This window comes from Podarcis filfolensis (assembly GCF_964270895.1).
Source record: "Podarcis filfolensis genome assembly, chromosome: 11".
NCBI lineage: Eukaryota > Metazoa > Chordata > Lepidosauria > Squamata > Lacertidae > Podarcis > Podarcis filfolensis.
The window spans coordinates 61,021,297-61,040,169 of NC_139613.1; the positions used below are offsets into that span (position 1 = coordinate 61,021,297).

Here is an 18,873-nt window from a genome sequence, read left to right on the forward strand (position 1 = left end):
GGATCGCGGAGGGGGTAGCGGCGCTGTGGGTCGTTGCGCAAACAGCGAAGTGAAGCCGCGTTGCTGTTGCCGGTCAGCGCTGTCCTTTCTTCCTGCAACTTTTCTGAACTTTGGAAACTACAACCCGTGAGTAAATTTGGACATTGAAAACTTTTTGAAACTTTTGTCAACTTTCTGAAACTTTTTGAGAACTTTATGAAACTTTCAAAACTTTTTTAAAAAAGTTGAAATCTGGCTGAAAACGGAGTGAGGATAAGCAGGAAGCCCATCTCCCGCTATACTGAACTTTAAGCAAAGAGCAGGAGGAGTGGAGACAAAAAGTTATGCGTTAACTAAATGCTGGCACCCTGTTAAAGCAGTTTTCTGAGTGAAAGACTTTGAGCTATTGACTTTTGCTGGTCATATTCGGGGTGCATTGATATCCTTCTTCTGTGGCACCAGTGGATTATAAAATAAATAAGAATCTCTGGTGCTGGAGCTGCCTGGATGAGCACCAGTTTGCAACTTTGGATACATTGAATTCAGGTTTTGAAACATTCTGAGTTGGAACTGGATACTTTGAAACTGTTGCAGTCAAGGCACTGTAAGAAACACTGTTTTGCTTTAAGTTTTACTCTGCTAAAAATAATACATTGTGGAGGCGATAGACATGGATTTAAATTTATAAGTTTAACTTGGATTTGATCTTTTCCCTGAAGACGTATTAAGCTCCCTCTAGAGGATTTTGGACTTACAGCAGTGACTTTGTTTTACTTTCCCTTTCCCGGCCTCTGTTTGACTATTGTATCTGGGACTCTGCTTTCTCATGGGAACAACTTGGATTGACCTTGGATTACAGATAACTTTGGAATGAGTGGCGCAAGGAGAAGAGGAAGGACTAAACAAACAACTCTAACTTTATCTGCAGCCTCACAGCGTAGATCTTCTGTGCCGGCCTTGCCTTCCACTTTGCCTCCAGACATAGAGGCGGCCTCCCTAATACAGGCAGGGGAGGGTGAGACAGAGGAGCTGCACCTGGGAGATATGGCTTCAGGGACAAGTAGCTCTGTCTTGGAGAAAATTTTGGAGAAACTGGAGGCTCTGGACAAGAAGGCTGATTTGCATACAGCTAAAATTGAACAGAACACAGAAAGCTTGAATAAGCTGACTGGACAAGTTGCACAGAATGCCCAGTCTATTGGAGAATTAAAGGAGGCTGTAGGTGAAAATCGTAAACTGGCTGAAGATACTAGTCAAAGATTGGAAGAACTTGAGAAAGAAGTAAGACCACTCAGCAAACAAGTTGGAGAACATCAGATTTACTTTTTGATGACAGAACTGCGAAACAGGGAGACCAACTTGAGGATACGGTCAATACCAGAGGTGGAAGAAGATAATTTTATTGAATTTCTAACTAAGGAATTTGCCAAGTTTTGGAAGTTAGAGGAAAAAGACTTTAAAATTGTATCTGCTTTCAGGCTTGGCAGAGTCAGAAGGACAGAGAAGCCCAGAGATTGTTTGATAACACTGAGATCAAAGGAGGAAAGGGACAAGATTTTGGGCCTGCACTACGAAAAGTCACTAGACATTTTGGGCAAGAGAATTGAAATCTACAAGGACATTCCTAAGCAGTTGCTGGACCTTAGATCTAACTACACGGAATTGGCAAGACTGTTGAGAAGCAACGCAATTATCTTCAGGTGGGAGTTTCCACAAGGATTATCCTTTACCTACAGAGGGAGAAAGATCAAAATCAAAACAGTGGAAGATAGAGACAAGTTTTTGGGAGCACACGGAGAAGACCTCCACAAAGGACTTGGATTGCCAGCGCCAGAACTTCCAGGGGAGCCCGCCCCCTCGGATCCTCAAGGACCGGAGAACAAGGTACCACCCCAGAAAGAATAACCAGACCTATCCAGGATGTCTCTGCAGCTTTTGAGCTGGAACATAAATGGCTGTAACAGTCCCGAAAAAAGGTCTAAAATTTTTCATATTTTAAAAAAGGAACAATTGGACATTATATGCTTACAAGAAACACACGTGATTAGGCTCCATAGAAAGGTGTTAATAAATAAAAGGCTTGGTCAAGAATTTATATCATCGGATACAGTTAAAAAGAGAGGTGTAGTGATCTATGCAAAAGAGAGCCTTTCACCAAAATTTCTCTTTAAAGATGAAAGTGGAAGAATCCTCGCAATAGAAGTACAGTATCAAGGAGAAAAAATTTTGATATTAGGAATTTATGCTCCAAATGAAGGAAAATCGGATTTTTATAAGAAGTTGCACGAGACCATGCTGGATTATCTGGATTACAACAACGTCATCATGATGGGGGACATGAACGGGGTCGTATCAACAAATATGGATAAGTCACAGAACCAGAACATTACTAAAGAGGGAAGACTACCTAAGACCTTTTTTGAAATGACTGACAATATGGACTGGGTTGACATCTGGAGAGTTAGAAACCCCCTGGGAAGAGAAGGAACATTCTTTTCTGAAGCTCAACTGACTTGGACACGAATCGACCAAATATGGATAACTAGAAGTCTGGCACCTAAGGTGAGGAAGGTGGAAATCTGCCCCAAAACATGCTCCGACCATAACGCCTTGAGAATGGATATGACATTGATCCCAATCGGCTCCTTTAGATGGAAGATGAATGATGGCCTGTTTAGAGACCAAAGAATTGTAAAGAAGGCCCAAAAAACCTTAAAGGACTATTTTGAGATTAATTTGAACACTACGGTGGAAAAAAGAACTATCTGGGATGCAAGTAAAGCTGTGATGAGAGGGTTCTTGATTCAACAGAATTCCTTAAAGAAAAGACTGCAAAATGAAAAGAAAGATAAAATTCTGGAAAGTATCAAAGAGTTGGAGAAGAAGTTAAGATCTAATCCGAAGTCCCAACCGATTCTGAGAGAAATTAAACTTTATCAGGCGCAATATTCCAAGCTGATAAATCAGGAAATAGAATGGAAGATTAAAACAATGAAACAAAAAACTTTTGAATCGGCAAATAAATGTGGGAAACTGCTAGCTTGGCAGTTGAAAAGGAGACAAAGATTAAATACAGTAACAAACTTAGAGGTTGAAGGAAGGAACATTCAGAACCCGGGAGAGATTAGAAAGTGCTTCCAGAGGTATTTTAAAAAGTTATATACTCAAGGGCCACAAGATGAAATAGAGATTACACAATTTTTGGAGAGAAATGGATTAGCAAAGCTGTCAGAAGAAAATAGAACAATTTTAAATGGCAAAATAACACGACAAGAGATTGAACAGGCCATCCTGAGTCTGAAACAGGGCAAATCACCAGGGCCAGATGGACTGACCTCTAACTACTATAAGACATTGAAGGATTATTTGATACAACCTTTGTTGGAGGTCAGTAATGAAATAATGGAGGGGAAGAAGGCGCCTGAATCGTGGAAAGAAGCATTTATCACATTGATTCCAAAGTCAGAAACTGAAAAGACACAACTCAAGAATTACCGTCCCATCTCCCTTTTAAATGTGGATTACAAAATATTTGCAGATGTTTTGGCACGAAGATTTAAGAAAGTTTTAAGTGAGATAATCCATAAAGACCAGGCAGGCTTTCTCCCGGGCAGACATATGTTTACTAACACAAGGAACATCATAGACATATTGGAACTTTTACAAACAAACATAAACACTAAAGCAGTTTTAATTTTTATAGACGCGGAGAAAGCCTTTGACAACATATCTTGGAAATTTATGAAGGGGAATTTAAAAGAAATGGGAGTGGGACGGGGGTTTGAGAACGGGATTGAGGCAATATATTCAGAACAAAAGGCTAAACTGATAGTTAACAATGTGGTTACAGAAGAGTTTAAAATTGAAAAAGGTACACGACAAGGCTGCCCGATTTCCCCATTACTGTTTATTTCGGTTCTGGAAGTGCTCCTGAATATGATTAGGGGGGACCGGTTGGTGGAAGGGATTCAGGTCGGAGCGAAACAATATAAACTTAAAGCTTTTGCAGATGACCTAGTTCTGACATTACAGGAGCCGGAGTCTAGTTTGAAAAGAGTACTACAACTGATTCAAAACTTTGGTCGAGTGGCAGGATTTAAGTTAAATAAGCAAAAAACTAAAGTTTTGGGGAAAAACGTGACAGATATTGAGTTGGAACAGCTTCAGAAAGAGACAGAACTAAATGTGGTTAAAAAAGTTAAATACCTAGGGGTAAACATAACAGCAAAAAATCTGAGTTTATTTAAAGATAATTATGAAAAATGTTGGTCAGAGATTAAGAGAGACTTGGATAGTTGGTCAAGACTAAAACTTTCTTTGTTAGGCCGAATAGCTGCCATCAAGATGAATGTATTGCCAAAAATGTTATTTTTGTTTCAGACACTGCAGATTGTAGACAAGACAGAGTGCTTCCGGAAGTGGCAGAAAGATATTTCTAAATTTGTCTGGCAGGGCAAAAAGCCCAGAATCAAATTTAAAATATTAACAGATGCGAAAGAAAGAGGGGGCTTTGCCCTGCCAGATTTAAAGTTGTATTATGAAGCTGCAGCTTTCTGCTGGTTAAAAGATTGGTTACTTCTTGAAGATACGGATGTCTTGGATTTGGAAGGTTTTAATAATGCGTTTGGATGGCATGCATATTTATGGTATGATAAAGCTAAGATAAATAAGGCCTTCAAGAACCATATTGTCAGAAAATCAGTTTTTAATGTCTGGACAAAATATAAAGACTTACTGGAGAATAAAACTCCGAGGTGGCTGTCACCCCTGGAGGCTAAGGCTCGGAAAAGAGCCAATATGGAGGCCAACTGGCCAAAATATTGGGAGATAATAGAAAAGGATGGTGACAACTGGAAATTGCAGAGTTTAGAAAAGATGAGAGACAAAGTGCGAGACTGGTTACACTATGCTCAGATTAAAGAAGTGTTTAAAAATGACAAAAAGCTAGGATTCCAAGTGGAAAAGTCAAAGTTAGAAACTGAACTGTTAGAACCTAAGACTAAGGTACTTTCAAGAATGTATAACTTGCTGCTGAAATGGAACACACATGACGAAATGGTAAAATCAACAATGATAAAATGGGCGCAGGATATTGGGTATAATATTATGTTTGAAGATTGGGAAAGGTTGTGGACCTCTGGGCTGAACTTCACTGCATGTAATGCGTTGAAGGAAAATGTGATGAAAATGATGTATAGATGGTACATGACCCCTGTTAAACTGGCTAAAATATACCATTCGTCTGATAGCAAATGTTGGAAATGTAAGGAAAATGAAGGAACATTTTTTCACCTCTGGTGGACCTGCCCTAGAGTGAAGGCCTTTTGGGAGAAGATATATAATGAATTAAAAAAGGTGTTTAAATACACCTTTACTAAGAAATCAGAGGCCTTTCTCCTGGGTATTGTCGGCCAGAGTGTGTTAAAAAAGGACAGAACATTCTTTTTGTACGCAACAACAGCAGCAAGAATATTAATTGCCAAGAATTGGAAAACTCAGGAGCTACCCACTGTGGAAGAATGGCAGATGCAACTGATGGACTATATGCAATTAGCCGAGATGACCGGCAGAATTCGAGACCAGGGAGAAGAAAGGATGGAAGAAGACTGGAGGAAATTTAAGATTTATTTACAAAAATATTGTAATTTGGCTGAGTGCTGAATTGGATGCCAGTGCAGACAATTGTCTACCATTAAATTAGATTTAAGGCTGAATTATATGTCAAACCAAATTAAGATTATTAATTAAGATGAGTTAAATGATAATTTGTTTGAAATTAATTTAATAATGATGTAAGTGTATGCGGGAGGTGTGGGGGAGTCCCATGTAACAATTGAGAGATGTTAAATGGACAATGATAAGTGGTGTTTATCTAATATATGCTTTATTTGAAAACTTCAATAAATATATTATAAAAAAAAAAAAAAAAAAGAAAACAAATCCATTTTTTCTCGATATCCTCAAATTCATATGCTTGTTTCCTTGACCTCCTCACACCTCCCCCCTTTGTACTCCCATTTACATAATCAGTTCAGCAAATTCTTACCCTTTTTCATTTATCTTAACTTTGTGTCATAACATATTATAACTCAATATTTTCATCCATTTATCAATACATTTTTTACATATTCTTGTTAACTTTTGTTACTAATTACCACTTATTGCCAATCCAAACATAATTTTAACATTCATTAATTTTACAGTATTTCTGAAGATAGTCTTTAAATTTCTTCCAGTCTTCTTCCACCAACTCTTCTCCCAGGTCTCGGATTCTGCCAGTCATTTCCGCCAATTCCATATAGTCCATCACCTTCATCTGCCACTCTTCCAGGGTGGGTAGCTCTTGTGTCTTCCAATACTTTGCGATGAGAATTCTTGCTGCTGTTGTTGCATACATAAAGAAAGTTCTATCCTTCTTTGGCATCAATTGGCCGACTATGCCCAGAAGAAAGGCCTCTGGCTTCTTAAGGAATGTATATTTAAATACCTTTTTCATTTCATTATATATCATCTCCCAGAAAGCCTTAATCTTTGGGCACGTCCACCAAAGGTGAAAGAATGTACCTTCATTTTCTTTACACTTCCAACATTTATTATCGGGCAAATGATATATTTTTGCAAGCTTGACTGGTGTCATGTACCACCTGTATATCATTTTCATAATATTCTCTCTTAGGGCATTACATGCCGTAAATTTCATACCTGTGGTCCACAACTGTTCCCAGTCAGCAAACATGATGTTATGACCGACATCTTGTGCCCATTTAATCATAGCAGATTTAACTGTTTCATCCTGCGTGTTCCATTTTAGCAGCAAGTTATACATTCTTGAAAGTGTTTTAGTTTTGGGTTCTAACAATTCAATTTCCAATTTTGATTTTTCCACCTGGAAGCCTATTTTTTTATCCAAATTATAGGCCTCTCTTATTTGAAAATAATGAAGCCAATCTCGCACCTTGTCTTTTAATTTCTCGAAACTCTGCAATTTCAGTTTGTCTCCTTCTTGTTCCAATATTTCCCAATATTTCGGCCATTTGGCCTCCATATTGGACTTTTTCAGTGCCTTTGCTTCCATTGGTGACAACCACCTTGGGGTTTTATTCTCCAGTAAGTCTTTATATCTTATCCAAACATTAAACAATGCTTTCCTGACAATATGGTTTTTGAATGCTTTGTGAGCTTTAACCTTGTCGTACCACAAATATGCATGCCACCCAAAAACATTATTGAAACCTTCTAAGTCCAAAATGTCTGTGTTCTCAAGAAGCAGCCATTCTTTCAGCCAGCAAAATGCGGCCGATTCATAATAAAGTTTAAGGTCTGGCAGGGCAAATCCACCTCTTTCTTTTGCGTCAGTTAGTATTTTAAATTTTATTCTGGGCTTCTTGCCCTGCCAGACAAATCTAGAAATATCTCTCTGCCACTTCTTGAAACAGTCCATCTTGTCCAAAACATCTGCGGCATTGTAGCTCCTCCTTCCTTTCCCTCCAAATCATCATATATCTCTTTCCCCACTTTCTCAAATTTCTCAGATTTCTTTTCTTGTTCAGCTGCAAAGATTTTTAGTTCAGCTACAAAAACTTTTTGTTCAGATGCAAAGACTTGAGTCAAGTCCCTTCCAGATTCAGTAAGTTTATTTACTGTTTCATTCAATGTTGTGACATTTGTAGCCAAAACATTACTTTGTTCTTGTAACTTTCCCAAGAGAAAGAAAACCCTCTCCAGTTCAGTCAGTATTTTTCCACTTGCAGCCATTCTTGTTATGTCCCAGAACACCCTCTAGAGGAGTTCTGGTTACTTAGTATTCCTTCCAGTTCCAATCCAAAAGTCAAATTAGCTTTTTCTCTTTGTTTTCAACAATTTATTACCTGAATGTAACAAATATAACCAGCAAAGACAACAGAAACAAAGTTCTCTTTTTTTTCTCCAGCTTTGACAGCTAGTTTGACAGCTGTCAAAATCTTCTATGTCTCTTCAACAGGCTCTCTCACGGATCGCTCCCAGATCCTGGGGGGGGGGGGTGACAGTTCCACTCTCAAAGTTAATTCTTATCCTCCAGCAAAATCGCTTATACTGCCAAAACGTGAAATTAATTACTTTTATCCACTAAAGAAGAAGGTGTTCTCTCAACCTTAGTTATCTAGTCCTTGCTTTAAGATGTTTACAAGGCGGGGAGACGGACTTCCTCTTTGCGCCTTCCCCGATCGTGCCTAATCCAAAAGAGAAATTTTAAGTCCAATTTCCGTATTACTCACGGGTTGTTACTTTTAGTCCAAATGTTCAAAGGAAGAAGTCAGCACTCTCCGACCATGGCATGCGGCTTCACTCCGTAGGGGAAGCAGTCAACTCACAGCACCGCGCCGCTCCCCGTCCCGCGTTCCGAAGCCTTTAAAAAGGCTCCTTCGCGGGTCGGGGGGGCGCAAATGGTGCTCGCCGAGTCACCAGGTCCACAGGCTTCAGCGCCTGTGGTTTCTGAGGGTCCCCGCGTCGCCGCTGCGGCAGGACCCGTCCCCTACTGAGCCGATTCCCTCCGGAGCTCGGAGGGAATCCGCCATTAGGCGATGGCGCTAACCCGGAAGTCTCCCCAACCTAGCAGTTTGAAAGCACGTCAAAGTGCAAGTAGATAAATAGGTACCACTCCGGCGGGAAGGTAAATGGTGTTTCCGTGCACTGCTCTGGTTTCACCAGAAGCTGGCCACATGACCCGGAAAAACTGTCTGCGGACAAATGTCGGCTCCCTGGGCCAGTAAAGCGAGATGAGTGCCGCAACCCAAGAGTCGTTCGCGACTGGACTTAACTGCCAGGGGTCCTTTACCTTTAATCTTTTGCTGGAAGCTGCCCAGAGTGGCTGGGGAAACCCAGCTGGATGGGCGGGGTAGAAATAATAAATTATTATTATAAACAAAACAACAACAAAATAAGTAGATAAGTAACATAATACTTACTATCGTTTTTGTTTATGCATATAGTGGTACCTCGGGTTAAGTACTTAATTCGTTCCAGAGGTCTGTTCTTAACCTGAAACTGTTCTTAACCTGAAGCACCACTTTAGCTAATGGGGCCTCCTGCTGCCGCCGCACCGCTGGAGCCCGATTTCTTTTCTCATCCTGAAGCAAAGTTCTTAACCTGAAGCACTATTTCTGTGTTAGCGGTGTCTGTAACCTGAAGCGTATGTAACCCGAGGTACCACTGTACATGTTAAATGCTGCAATGTTTATTGTGTCCAATTGTTTATTGTGAATATTGAAGTGTATGGCTGTAAACTAATTGTAAAAACAATAAAGATTTTTTTAAAAAAAACACACCACCCAAAACCCCAAAAGGTAGTTTGATGCCATTGTGGTAACATGTTATTGACAGAAGGGTGGCTCTGCCCACCTGTCAAACTTTTCCTATGGGTGGGGGTGGGGACAATGATCCGTCGCATTGATCAAATCCAGTTCCCTACTTCTGATTTAATTGATGCAATTTTCTGTCACAAAATGTCGTTTAGGTAAATTTAATAGCAGATTAGACAAATCATTTTAGGTCTATCAGTAGCTGTTAGCCATGAAAGCTATACAGAGCTTATTAATTCTGGCACCCACCCTGAGGAACGCCCTTCCATCAAGGAAATAAACAACTATCTGACTTTTAGAAGACATCTGAAGGCAGCTGTGTTTAGGGAAGTTTTTAATGTTTGATGTTTTATCGTGTTTTTAATGTTCTGCTGGGAGCAGCCCAGAGTGGCTGAGGAGGCCTGGCCAGATGGGCAGGGTATAAGTAATAAATTGTTGTTGTTGTAGTAGTAGTAGTAGTAGTAGTAGTAGTTGTTATAGCATTCCTTTTGAGCTTGTTAATTTGCAGATTAAGATAAATACTAAAGGAACATACTGAACTTGACACATTTTTCTTTACTATTCTCTTACGCAAGTGGCATATCCTTTGAGAATTTCGTAATGACTACTCTGATTTTGTGAACTAGGAGTGTCTTGTTTTTAGAACTCTGATGTCAGCTAACATTTATAATATACATAATTTGCATCACTGATTGTTTCAAACTGGGAGAGATTATTTGCATCTCTTCATGCCTTATGTGCTTTTGCTTCTACTAGTTCAGATTAAATATATTAAAAATAACTTGTTGAATACCCTGGTTCTGAATTTGAGAAGGAATAAAATTCTGTTGAAATACTATAATTTTTGGTGTCTGATCTTATTTAGGATGCGTGTTTACCACTGAATAATTCACCCCACATTTAGCAGGTCAAATTATGCCATCTTTTTTCAGTTCTCTGAAAAGGCAGCCTGGGACCAGCTATTTCAGTTTAAGCAAGCAGTTCTTCACCACCCTCTGGTCCCCTTTTCTAGAAATATTAAAGATCACTTTCAGACATCACACAGAGCTCACTCGATCTGTGCTCACTGTGAAAGGTAATGATGATGATGATGATAATAATAATAATAATAATAATAATAATAATAATAATAATAATAATTTTTTATTTATACCCCGCCCTCCCCAGCCAAGGCCGGGCTCAGAGCGGCTATGATAACATACCCCATTAAAACCAATTGTTGAGCAAGCAGAGAAAGCGAAAGTAATGAACTATGATCATTACTTTCTTAAATAGGGATGCTACTGTTTTAATTGTTTTGTCCTTATTGGGTGGGATGCACTGGGTTAGTTAATTACTCACTGTAATTTCAGTGAGAGCTATCTTGTCCCACTGATTTCTATAGAATCCTAGTTCAGCTAGCTGAATATGGATCCAACCGACTGATTGTATGTAAGTCACTTTGGTAGCCTTGTCTGCTGATGAGCAGGATAAAAATGCTTCAGTTGTTTAATTAATAGGATCGATGCAAGAGCCATGCCCTAGTGATTCATGAGTTTAACAAACATCCAGGATATTTCACTAGTGCTGCTACACAAGACAATGCAACTATAAGTGCTTTGAACAAAAAAAAAAATTCCTTCCAGTAGCACCTTAAAGACCAACTAAGTTAGTTCTTGGTATGAGCTTTTGTGTGCATGCACACTGCTTTGAACAAGGAAGTCTGGGATAGCTCCCTCGGTAGAGCATGATATAGGGAGCCAGAAGTGAAAAGGCCCTTTCCCTTGTCATCACCCTCCAAGCTCCTGCCTTAAAACCCTTGAGAGCTGCTGTCAGTCTTGTAGATGACACTGAGCTTGATGATGGGTGATCTAATTCATTTTAAGGAAGCTCCCCAAATTTCCTAAATTATTTATGGGGCCATCCACAGATGGGGTGAATGATGAATCTTTTTGCTTTTAAATGCACACACATTGGGTGGGGGGAGAGGACATGGCTAGTTGAAGGGGAGAGAGGTTCAGGCAGGTGTTGAAAGCAGTGCCAGAGAGCCCAGTTGAGCCTCGGTCTGTCCATCCCCACTAGGGTCAAAGAGCAACCCAGATTCCCCCCCCCCCCGCTTCATGGCTCCATTGTCCTCTCACTTCAGCAGGTCAAGTTCCCTGAAGCCTTAGGAATGCAATGCTCTCGCCTGCCGCCTCCGTCTCTCACTTCCCTTCTTCCTTCCTCCTCCTCCTTGGGCAGGGAGCTGGCGGGAGCAATGATCCATAGGAGAGCCTTGGCTGGCCAGGTTGGGGGTGGCCAAAACTGGAAGGAGACAAGAGGGAGGATTCACACACCCCTTCCATCCATGCACACAATCACCAGCAGTATGATTTTCATGTCTGCTTGGGCCTGCACCCAGGTATGCCCTTGCATAAAAAAGTGCTTTCTTGTTAGGTTTTGTCCTGAATCCATTGTCAGTCTTATTGGGTGGTCACAAGTACTAATCCTGCCGATTTGGCTCAGCTTCCCCAGCCATTCTGAGTGGCTTCCAGCACATATAAAAACATAATAAAACATCAAACATTAAAAAAATTCCAATACAGGGCTGCCATTAGATGTCTTCTAAAAGTTGTGTAGTTCTTCATCTCCTTGACATCTGATGGGAGGGTGTTCCACAGGGAGCGTGCCATTGATGAGAAGGCTCTTTGGCTGGTTCCCTGTAACTTCACTTTTTGGAGTGAGGGAAACACCAAAAGACTCTTGGAGAAGGACCTCAATGTCTGGGCTGAATGATGGGGGGGGGGAGACACTCCTTCAGTTATATTGGGCCAAGGCCATTTAAGGCTTTAAAGCACCAACACTTTGAATTGTGCTCGGAAACGTACTGGGAGCCAGTGTAGGTCTTTCAAGACCAGTGTTATATGGTCTCGGCAGCCACTCCTAGTCACCAGTCTAGCTGCCACATTCTGAATTAGTTGTAGTTTCCAGGTCACCTTCAAATGTAGCCCCATGTAGAGCACGATGCAGTAGTCCAAGCAGGAGATAACTAGAGCATGCACCACTCTGGCAAGACAGTCTGCGGGCAGGTAGGGTCTCAGCCTGCGTACCAGATGGAGCTAGTAGACAGCTGCCCTGGACCCTGTCCCCCCAAAACAGTACTTCTGTATTGTTGGGATTCAGCCGCAATCCATTAGCTGCCATCCATCCGCCAACCACCTCCAGACACTCACACAGGACATTCACAGCCTTCACTGGTTCTGATTTAAACAAGAAGTAGAACTGGGTATCATCTGCATACTGGAGAATACTAAGGCATGCATGATTGTGGACTATGATTTAGGAATAAATCCTAGTGGGTCTTAATTTCAAGTAGTCGTGCACAGCAATCACCATGTTTTCTGCTGCAATTAACTTGATAGGAAACACCACAAGAAACCACCACACACAAAGTTGGTGAATATTTTCTTACAAAGAGATTGTATATTCAACTAATCAGCATTCTGAAAACAAAATGTATTTGTGGAATGTACTTTCATGCACTGCTGTGGAATTTAAAATGCTCTGAATCAAGGGGCCTTCATTCCGTATTATGACCAGATCCTATGCTCGGATACTATTTTACTACTTATCATGTTCTCAGTTATTTATGAAATACGTTGTTTGTAGGACATTGGTTGCAAGCTGTGCAATTGACTTACAGGGCAATCCTGGGCGTGTACACTCAGAAATCTCATTAAATTCAATGGGACTTACCTGCTAGTGAACATGCTGCACATTGTTCAGGCTGCATAAACATGGGAACTGTAGTCTACCCACTCATACAAGCCCTGGGAACTGTAGTCTACCCACTCATAAAGCTACAGTTCATGGCACCCTTAAAAACCAGTTTGCAGGATTCTTTGGGGAAAGTGGTGAGCTGTACATGCGCTGCGAGGGAGTAAACCCCATTAAATTCAGTGGGCTGATTCTGGGTAGATTGGTAGAACAGTGGCGGGTGACTGGATTTGACCGGTGGGCACAATCCAGACCTGGCCCATTCTGCGCAGGCCATTTTGTCAGGAAGGAAAGAGGATTCCCCACTCTGTGGGTAAAGCCAGGATTTTTGTTGGGGGGGAGAGACCTTTTGTTGGGGGGTATAGAAGCTCAGTTAGCGACCTTATGTCTTTTTATTGATTGGGGGCAGAAGAAGTGAAATCTGCCTGGTCATCGGCATCATCTTCATCATCTGTTTATTTGAATGTGACTTTCTCACAACTCTGTGCTCAGTTCAAAACGAAAAACGAAAATAATGCCAAGTAATGCATAAGATAAATCCTCCCAATGTTCTATGAAATAACCTAATTTAACAGCTTAAAATTTAGCAGGCGAGAGATCAATTCCCCAAACAGAAATAAAATTGTGCCATCTGAAACTGGGGGCGGGGGCGGGGGAGAGGCGACTTTCTTCCACAGGGAAGTCGCTCCTCCTCATTATTTATTTTCTCCCACCGCCTCATCCCAGAAGGAAGTCTCGGAGGGCGGCTCGCCTCGGCCCGGGGGGAAGTTTGTCGCGCGTCGCTGCTGCTCCTTCCAGGAACGAGGCGCCGCTCGTCCGACCCGCTCGGGGCTCCGCGCCGAGAGAGCCAGCCAGCGAGAGAGCCGCGCCTTCCTGCTCCTTCCCGCCGGCGGGGGGCGCCCCAAGAAAGACCCGGCCGAGGGGGAGAGCGCGGCCAGCAACCTTCGGCCAGATGGCGAGAGCCGCCCGGAAGCAGGTGGCCGCCCCTTAGCGCCGCCGCTCCGGCCTCGCGCTCCCTTCTCTCCCGGGGAAGATGGGGCAGAAGTGGCGGAGTCCGAGCGAGGCGGAGAAAGGCGCCTCCTCCGAGCAGGAGGACCTGGGTCGGCGAAGAAGCCGCAGCGCCAGCCGGGGCAGGTTTGCCGAGTCCTGGAAGAGGCTGAGTTCCCGCCAAGGCTCCACCAAGCGCTCCGGGCTGCCCTCGCAGCCGCCGCCGGTAAGTGCTGCCCGGAGCCCCGCCAAGTGCGACGCGCTGGCGAGAGACGCCGGGGGACCAGCCGCCTCGCGGCGCGGCTGCCTTCGGGGCCGGAGCCCAGCGTCGAGCGGGCTGCTGCTGCTGCTGCTCGGCGCGCTCTCGGGATGGGCGGGCAGCGAGCCTGCCCCGTCCCGCCCCGCCGGCCGGGAAGAGCCCCCGGAGCCCGTCCCAGTCCGACGAGTCGGGGGCCTCGCCGCGCCTCCCTTGGCCGGGGCATTTGGCTGCGGGATCCTTGAGTGTATTGGCGCCGCAACACGGTCCTCCCCGTGCCAGCTTCCTTGGCTCCAGCGAGGGGTGTTCGTGTGGGTTGCAGGTATTGGCAGGGCCGGAAAGTCATGTGCAGTTTCGGCCCTTGCAGGATGGGAAGTTCAGTCTCACTCTCTGAGAGAAAGAAAGTGCCCCAAACTCAGCAGAGAGAAGTGAAATTCACTTGTTGCTTCTTGCCTGGAAAAAACATTGGCTTAGCTGGTTAAGCACTCTATGAAAATGAGCCCCCTCCTTTTATTTCTGTGTTCATGTGAAGAGAACGTGGCTGTGGTTGTTGAACTGATGGCAACATTTGCATGGAGCAGTCTTCCAACACTGCTTTGACTATGCAACTTGTTTTAACACATTCTGAACTGTAGTGCGTTTCTCTTAATCTTGCTAAGTGATGCATATTCATTTTGTCTGTCACTGCTTGTCACGTGAAAACATTTGGAAAGAGAGAGGCATTGATGCTGTGTTTCTAAGGTATGGTACTTGTTTCTGGGGGGAAACTGACTTACTGGAAAAATGGCAGAACATTGAGTTCCATGGTATGTTAAGGGAGTATATTGGTTACAGTGGTTTTTCTATGCAGATGCGTAGTATATGAAACCACCTGGAGTTGAGGTCATTCTGAAAAGGTCTGCAGTTTAGGAGAAGAGCTGTGGCTCATGGGAAGGGTGTCTGCCTTGCATGCAGAAGGTGCCAGGTTCAGTTCCTGGCATCTGTCTCAAACCGCAGAGCGCTGCTGCCAGTCAGTGTGGGCAGAGTGAGGGGCATGGAAGTGGATTAGCAGCTTTGCAAAGTTCACTTAGTCTTCTTACCTTTTAAACATATATTAAAACCCCTTACTCTTTTTTCCTTAAAGGATTCACTGATTTATGATGGTTGTGCTTCTGATTATTATTATTTAAACACAATTGATGGTTGAGCTGGAAAGAAAACACCAACAGGTTGCAGTAGGACAGTACTGAGAGAATATAAAGGCAAAGGGGGGAACTTGATGTAGAGTGGGTGCCATGACAACCAAAATCTGGAGAAGCAACTTGATTCTGACACAAACAGATGATGCAGAATAATAATAGTTATACGTATTTTTGTTAAATCTGTATTATCCTTAATCTCATGTGTCATACAAATAAGTACATGAAATTGAATATTTGACTTTATAGCTGAATTTCACAGGAAATTCAGTAGCAACCTGTGACATATAGCGGTAATAGCTATAAATTACAATATAAAAAGCTGTGATATCCATCTGAAATGGATGTTGGAAAATGGCAGCATGTTGTCATGATAAAGGGGGTGATAGGTGTGTATGAAGGCACATTTATACCCTTTGCAGCATCTGAGTGGGTAAGGTGAGGGCAAATAACAAAAAATCTGTAGAGAAAAGTTGAGACACAAAGATTCAAGTGTCATAAACATACTTAAAGAGAACTAGCGTGCTACTTCTTTTTTTATGACACAGTTGGTGTTTTCGGATAGAAAGAACAGTTTCTGGGGAAGAATGTGTGTTTGCAAGTGTTACCAAAACGGCTGGAAAAAAATAGACAGAAAATATCATCAAATGCCAGGTAGCATCAAAATAGCTAAGGTGCTTATAGCTGTATCATGAAGAATAATACATTTCCAGTAAATGAAAAAGTTCTGCATGCTGAATAGGGTTTGTGTCCATCATCTTTATTCATTTATGTCCCTTGTTACATTCCATAGAAATGTAGTCCTGGCCACTCTGAAACATGCCCCCAAACCAGAGTATTTTAATTTTGCTTGATTCTTCTGATTTTAAAATAATTTTTGAAACTTCAGCTTAAATTATAATTTAACAAAGCTAAATTATACCTAACCAAAGGGATTTGAATGTGCTAATGCTACCAAATGTGGAATGAAGACCCTAATCCAGATTAGAACTGTTTCATTGGAGATACAGATATAGATAATACGCACAAGTCTTTGTGATCACAGACAGACTACTGAAAAGCAATGAGGCATCAGAACTGCCAGGGCCTGTAATATAACATGGTACAGATTCCTTCACAGGGTAGGTTTCCCTCTGGTTTGGATACAATTTGTAGTCTCTTTATCCCAGGACCAAACTGGATGAGACACTTCCTGTCTTTCTTTTTTACTTATTTTTTTAAGCAGCTCAGGGCACAATCTATGTAATTGTGAACAGAATGATGGGGCAGAGTTTGTTAATCTCCCTTCTTTGCCATGTTATATGATAGGGGAAATAGCAGCTTGCTGAGAGGGATTTAGATTGGAGAAAATGGCCTGCGGGGAGTTGAACTTCCATTAGCACTGTCTTCCACATCCTCCTCCTCCTCCCAGTACAGTACCTACCTTCGAAGCAAGTTTAAAGAGATAGAAAATCCTATCAGCAATCCCATTCTTATCTAGTTTGGCCCTCAGCTGTTCCTAATCCTTCTTTGTTTCTGCATCACTGCTCTTTCTTTTTCTGATTGTGATGGTTATAGTGCCACTATCCATTGTGGCTTGCTAAGTGCCCTTGATCAAGCAATAGTAAGCATTCAAACATCTCCAGAATGTTTGTGTCTAGCTGGTATATAGGTCTCCCCTCTCTGCCAAAACTCCTTATGTAGTTCAGGAAATTCTTTTGCAATCACTGCTAGTTCACCAGTAGCAGTAAAATGGTTTTCTCTCCCATGCTTACTTAGTATAGAATGTTTAAGACTGAAATGCTAGGTACCTTACAGTGGAGTAAGTAAATCCTATTGAATACTTGTTTTTAATTATGATTAAATCTGTTTAGGCTTGTGATGTACAGACCTGGAAAATTATATATCACACTGAAATCATTGGGTCTTATTTCAAGCCAAACACATGTAGGAGTGAAGTTTTAGCTTTTCTTGATCTAGTTGAAGAGCACAATCAGTATGAAGTTGTGCTTTTAAATCTCATTGATTGATACTTGGATGCTAGCTTCTACAAGTGCTAATTGCTGCCTCACTGCATGAAAGCAATGCCTTTCTCCTTGTGCTAGAGAACTTCGGGTTCAAGCCGAAGTATTTAAGGCTCCTGTTGCATTTCCATTCACCAAGGGAGAGTAGGTGGGTGGTTAGATTGGAAAGGGTCTTTTCTGGAGCTGTGTCCCCGTTCTGAAACTCCATTTTTAAAGAAGGCTGGTGTTGGCCACATATTTGCCATCTTTACGCAGACTGTAAACTCTTGTTTTACATGGCATTTGGTGGATTTTAAGTTTTGCTTTCTGCTTTTAATAAGGCTTTGTTCTCTTTTTCTTAGTGTGCTTATCTGTATGAGTATATTGTATATCAATAGGGACATGGGTGGTGCTGTGGTCAAATCCACTGAGCCTCTTGTGCTTGCCGAATGGAAGGTTGGCGCTTCAAATCCGTGTGATGGGATGATCTCCCCTAGCTCTGTCCCAGCTTCTGCCAACCTAGCAGTTCAAAAGCACACCAGTGCAAGTAGATAAATAGATACCACTGCACCGGGAAGGTAAATGGTGTTTGTGTGCACTCTGACTTCTGTCACGGTGTTCCGTTGTGCCAGAAGTGGTTTAGTCCTGCTGGCCTCATGACCTGGAAAGCTGTCTGTGGACAAACACTGGTTCCCTTAGCCTGAAAGCAGAGATAAGTGCCACACCCCATGGTTGCCTTTGATTAGACTTAACCGTCCAGGGGTCCTTTACCTTTACCTTTTACCTATTGTATATCATGTTATGGTCAGAAAGGAGATTCATAATCCTTTTCATAAATAATTAAAACTATGTCATAAGTGGTTTTTATACATGTCTCTCATCCCACTCCTAAGTATCACTTACTCAGACACTAGTGCCTAGGTATTGTGTATACGTATTGCAGCTTTAATCTATGGCCCAATGAGAAGATTTGGGGCATGTTGGGAATCCGTAGCTGTGATGACAAAAACTCAGTAACTCTTTGAAAGCATTTTAAATGGCTGTAATTGAAATACTTGTTGAGGAAGAAAATGTCCCCCTTTTGCCCTAAGCTCTGCTTTATTTGGGGTCTGTCATATGCATCTTTTGATTATCCCCATTGCTTCTCTGATTGCAGCTTTTTCTCATGTTCTATACAGGTCAGTGAAACAAACAATCCCTTGATTTGTAAAGAACAAGGGACAAGGGTTTGGTGGCCTCATTCAGAATTCTTGCTGGCTGCATTGAAGAACCACAGACTAAAATCATGGGTGGTAAACATGCAGCCCAGATGCCACAAGCAGGACAAGCCCTGCCTGCTGTGGAAAGACCCATGGGCTGCTCTTCTATGGCAGTGGGGCTGCCTCACCTTGCAGTCTTTGCTGCAGTAGTGTTGAGAG

At 42.3% G+C, this 18,873-nt stretch overlaps 1 protein-coding gene across 9 annotated transcripts in view; it reads left to right on the forward strand.

Annotated features, from left to right (window-relative positions):
- Positions 1-18,873, forward strand: part of TRPM3 (transient receptor potential cation channel subfamily M member 3) — a 418,048-nt gene that overhangs the window by 34,760 nt on the left and 364,415 nt on the right. For 8 of the 9 annotated variants that reach the window (XM_083576463.1, XM_083576474.1, XM_083576472.1 and 5 more), the window contains exon 1: positions 14,032-14,265. The exons of the other annotated variant lie outside the window; for it this stretch is intronic. In XM_083576463.1, coding sequence (XP_083432589.1) covers positions 14,086-14,265 — 180 coding nt within the window. In that variant the 5' untranslated portion in view covers positions 14,032-14,085. Of the gene's footprint in view, positions 1-14,031; positions 14,266-18,873 lie in introns of those variants that run through there. 9 annotated transcript variants of the gene reach the window in all.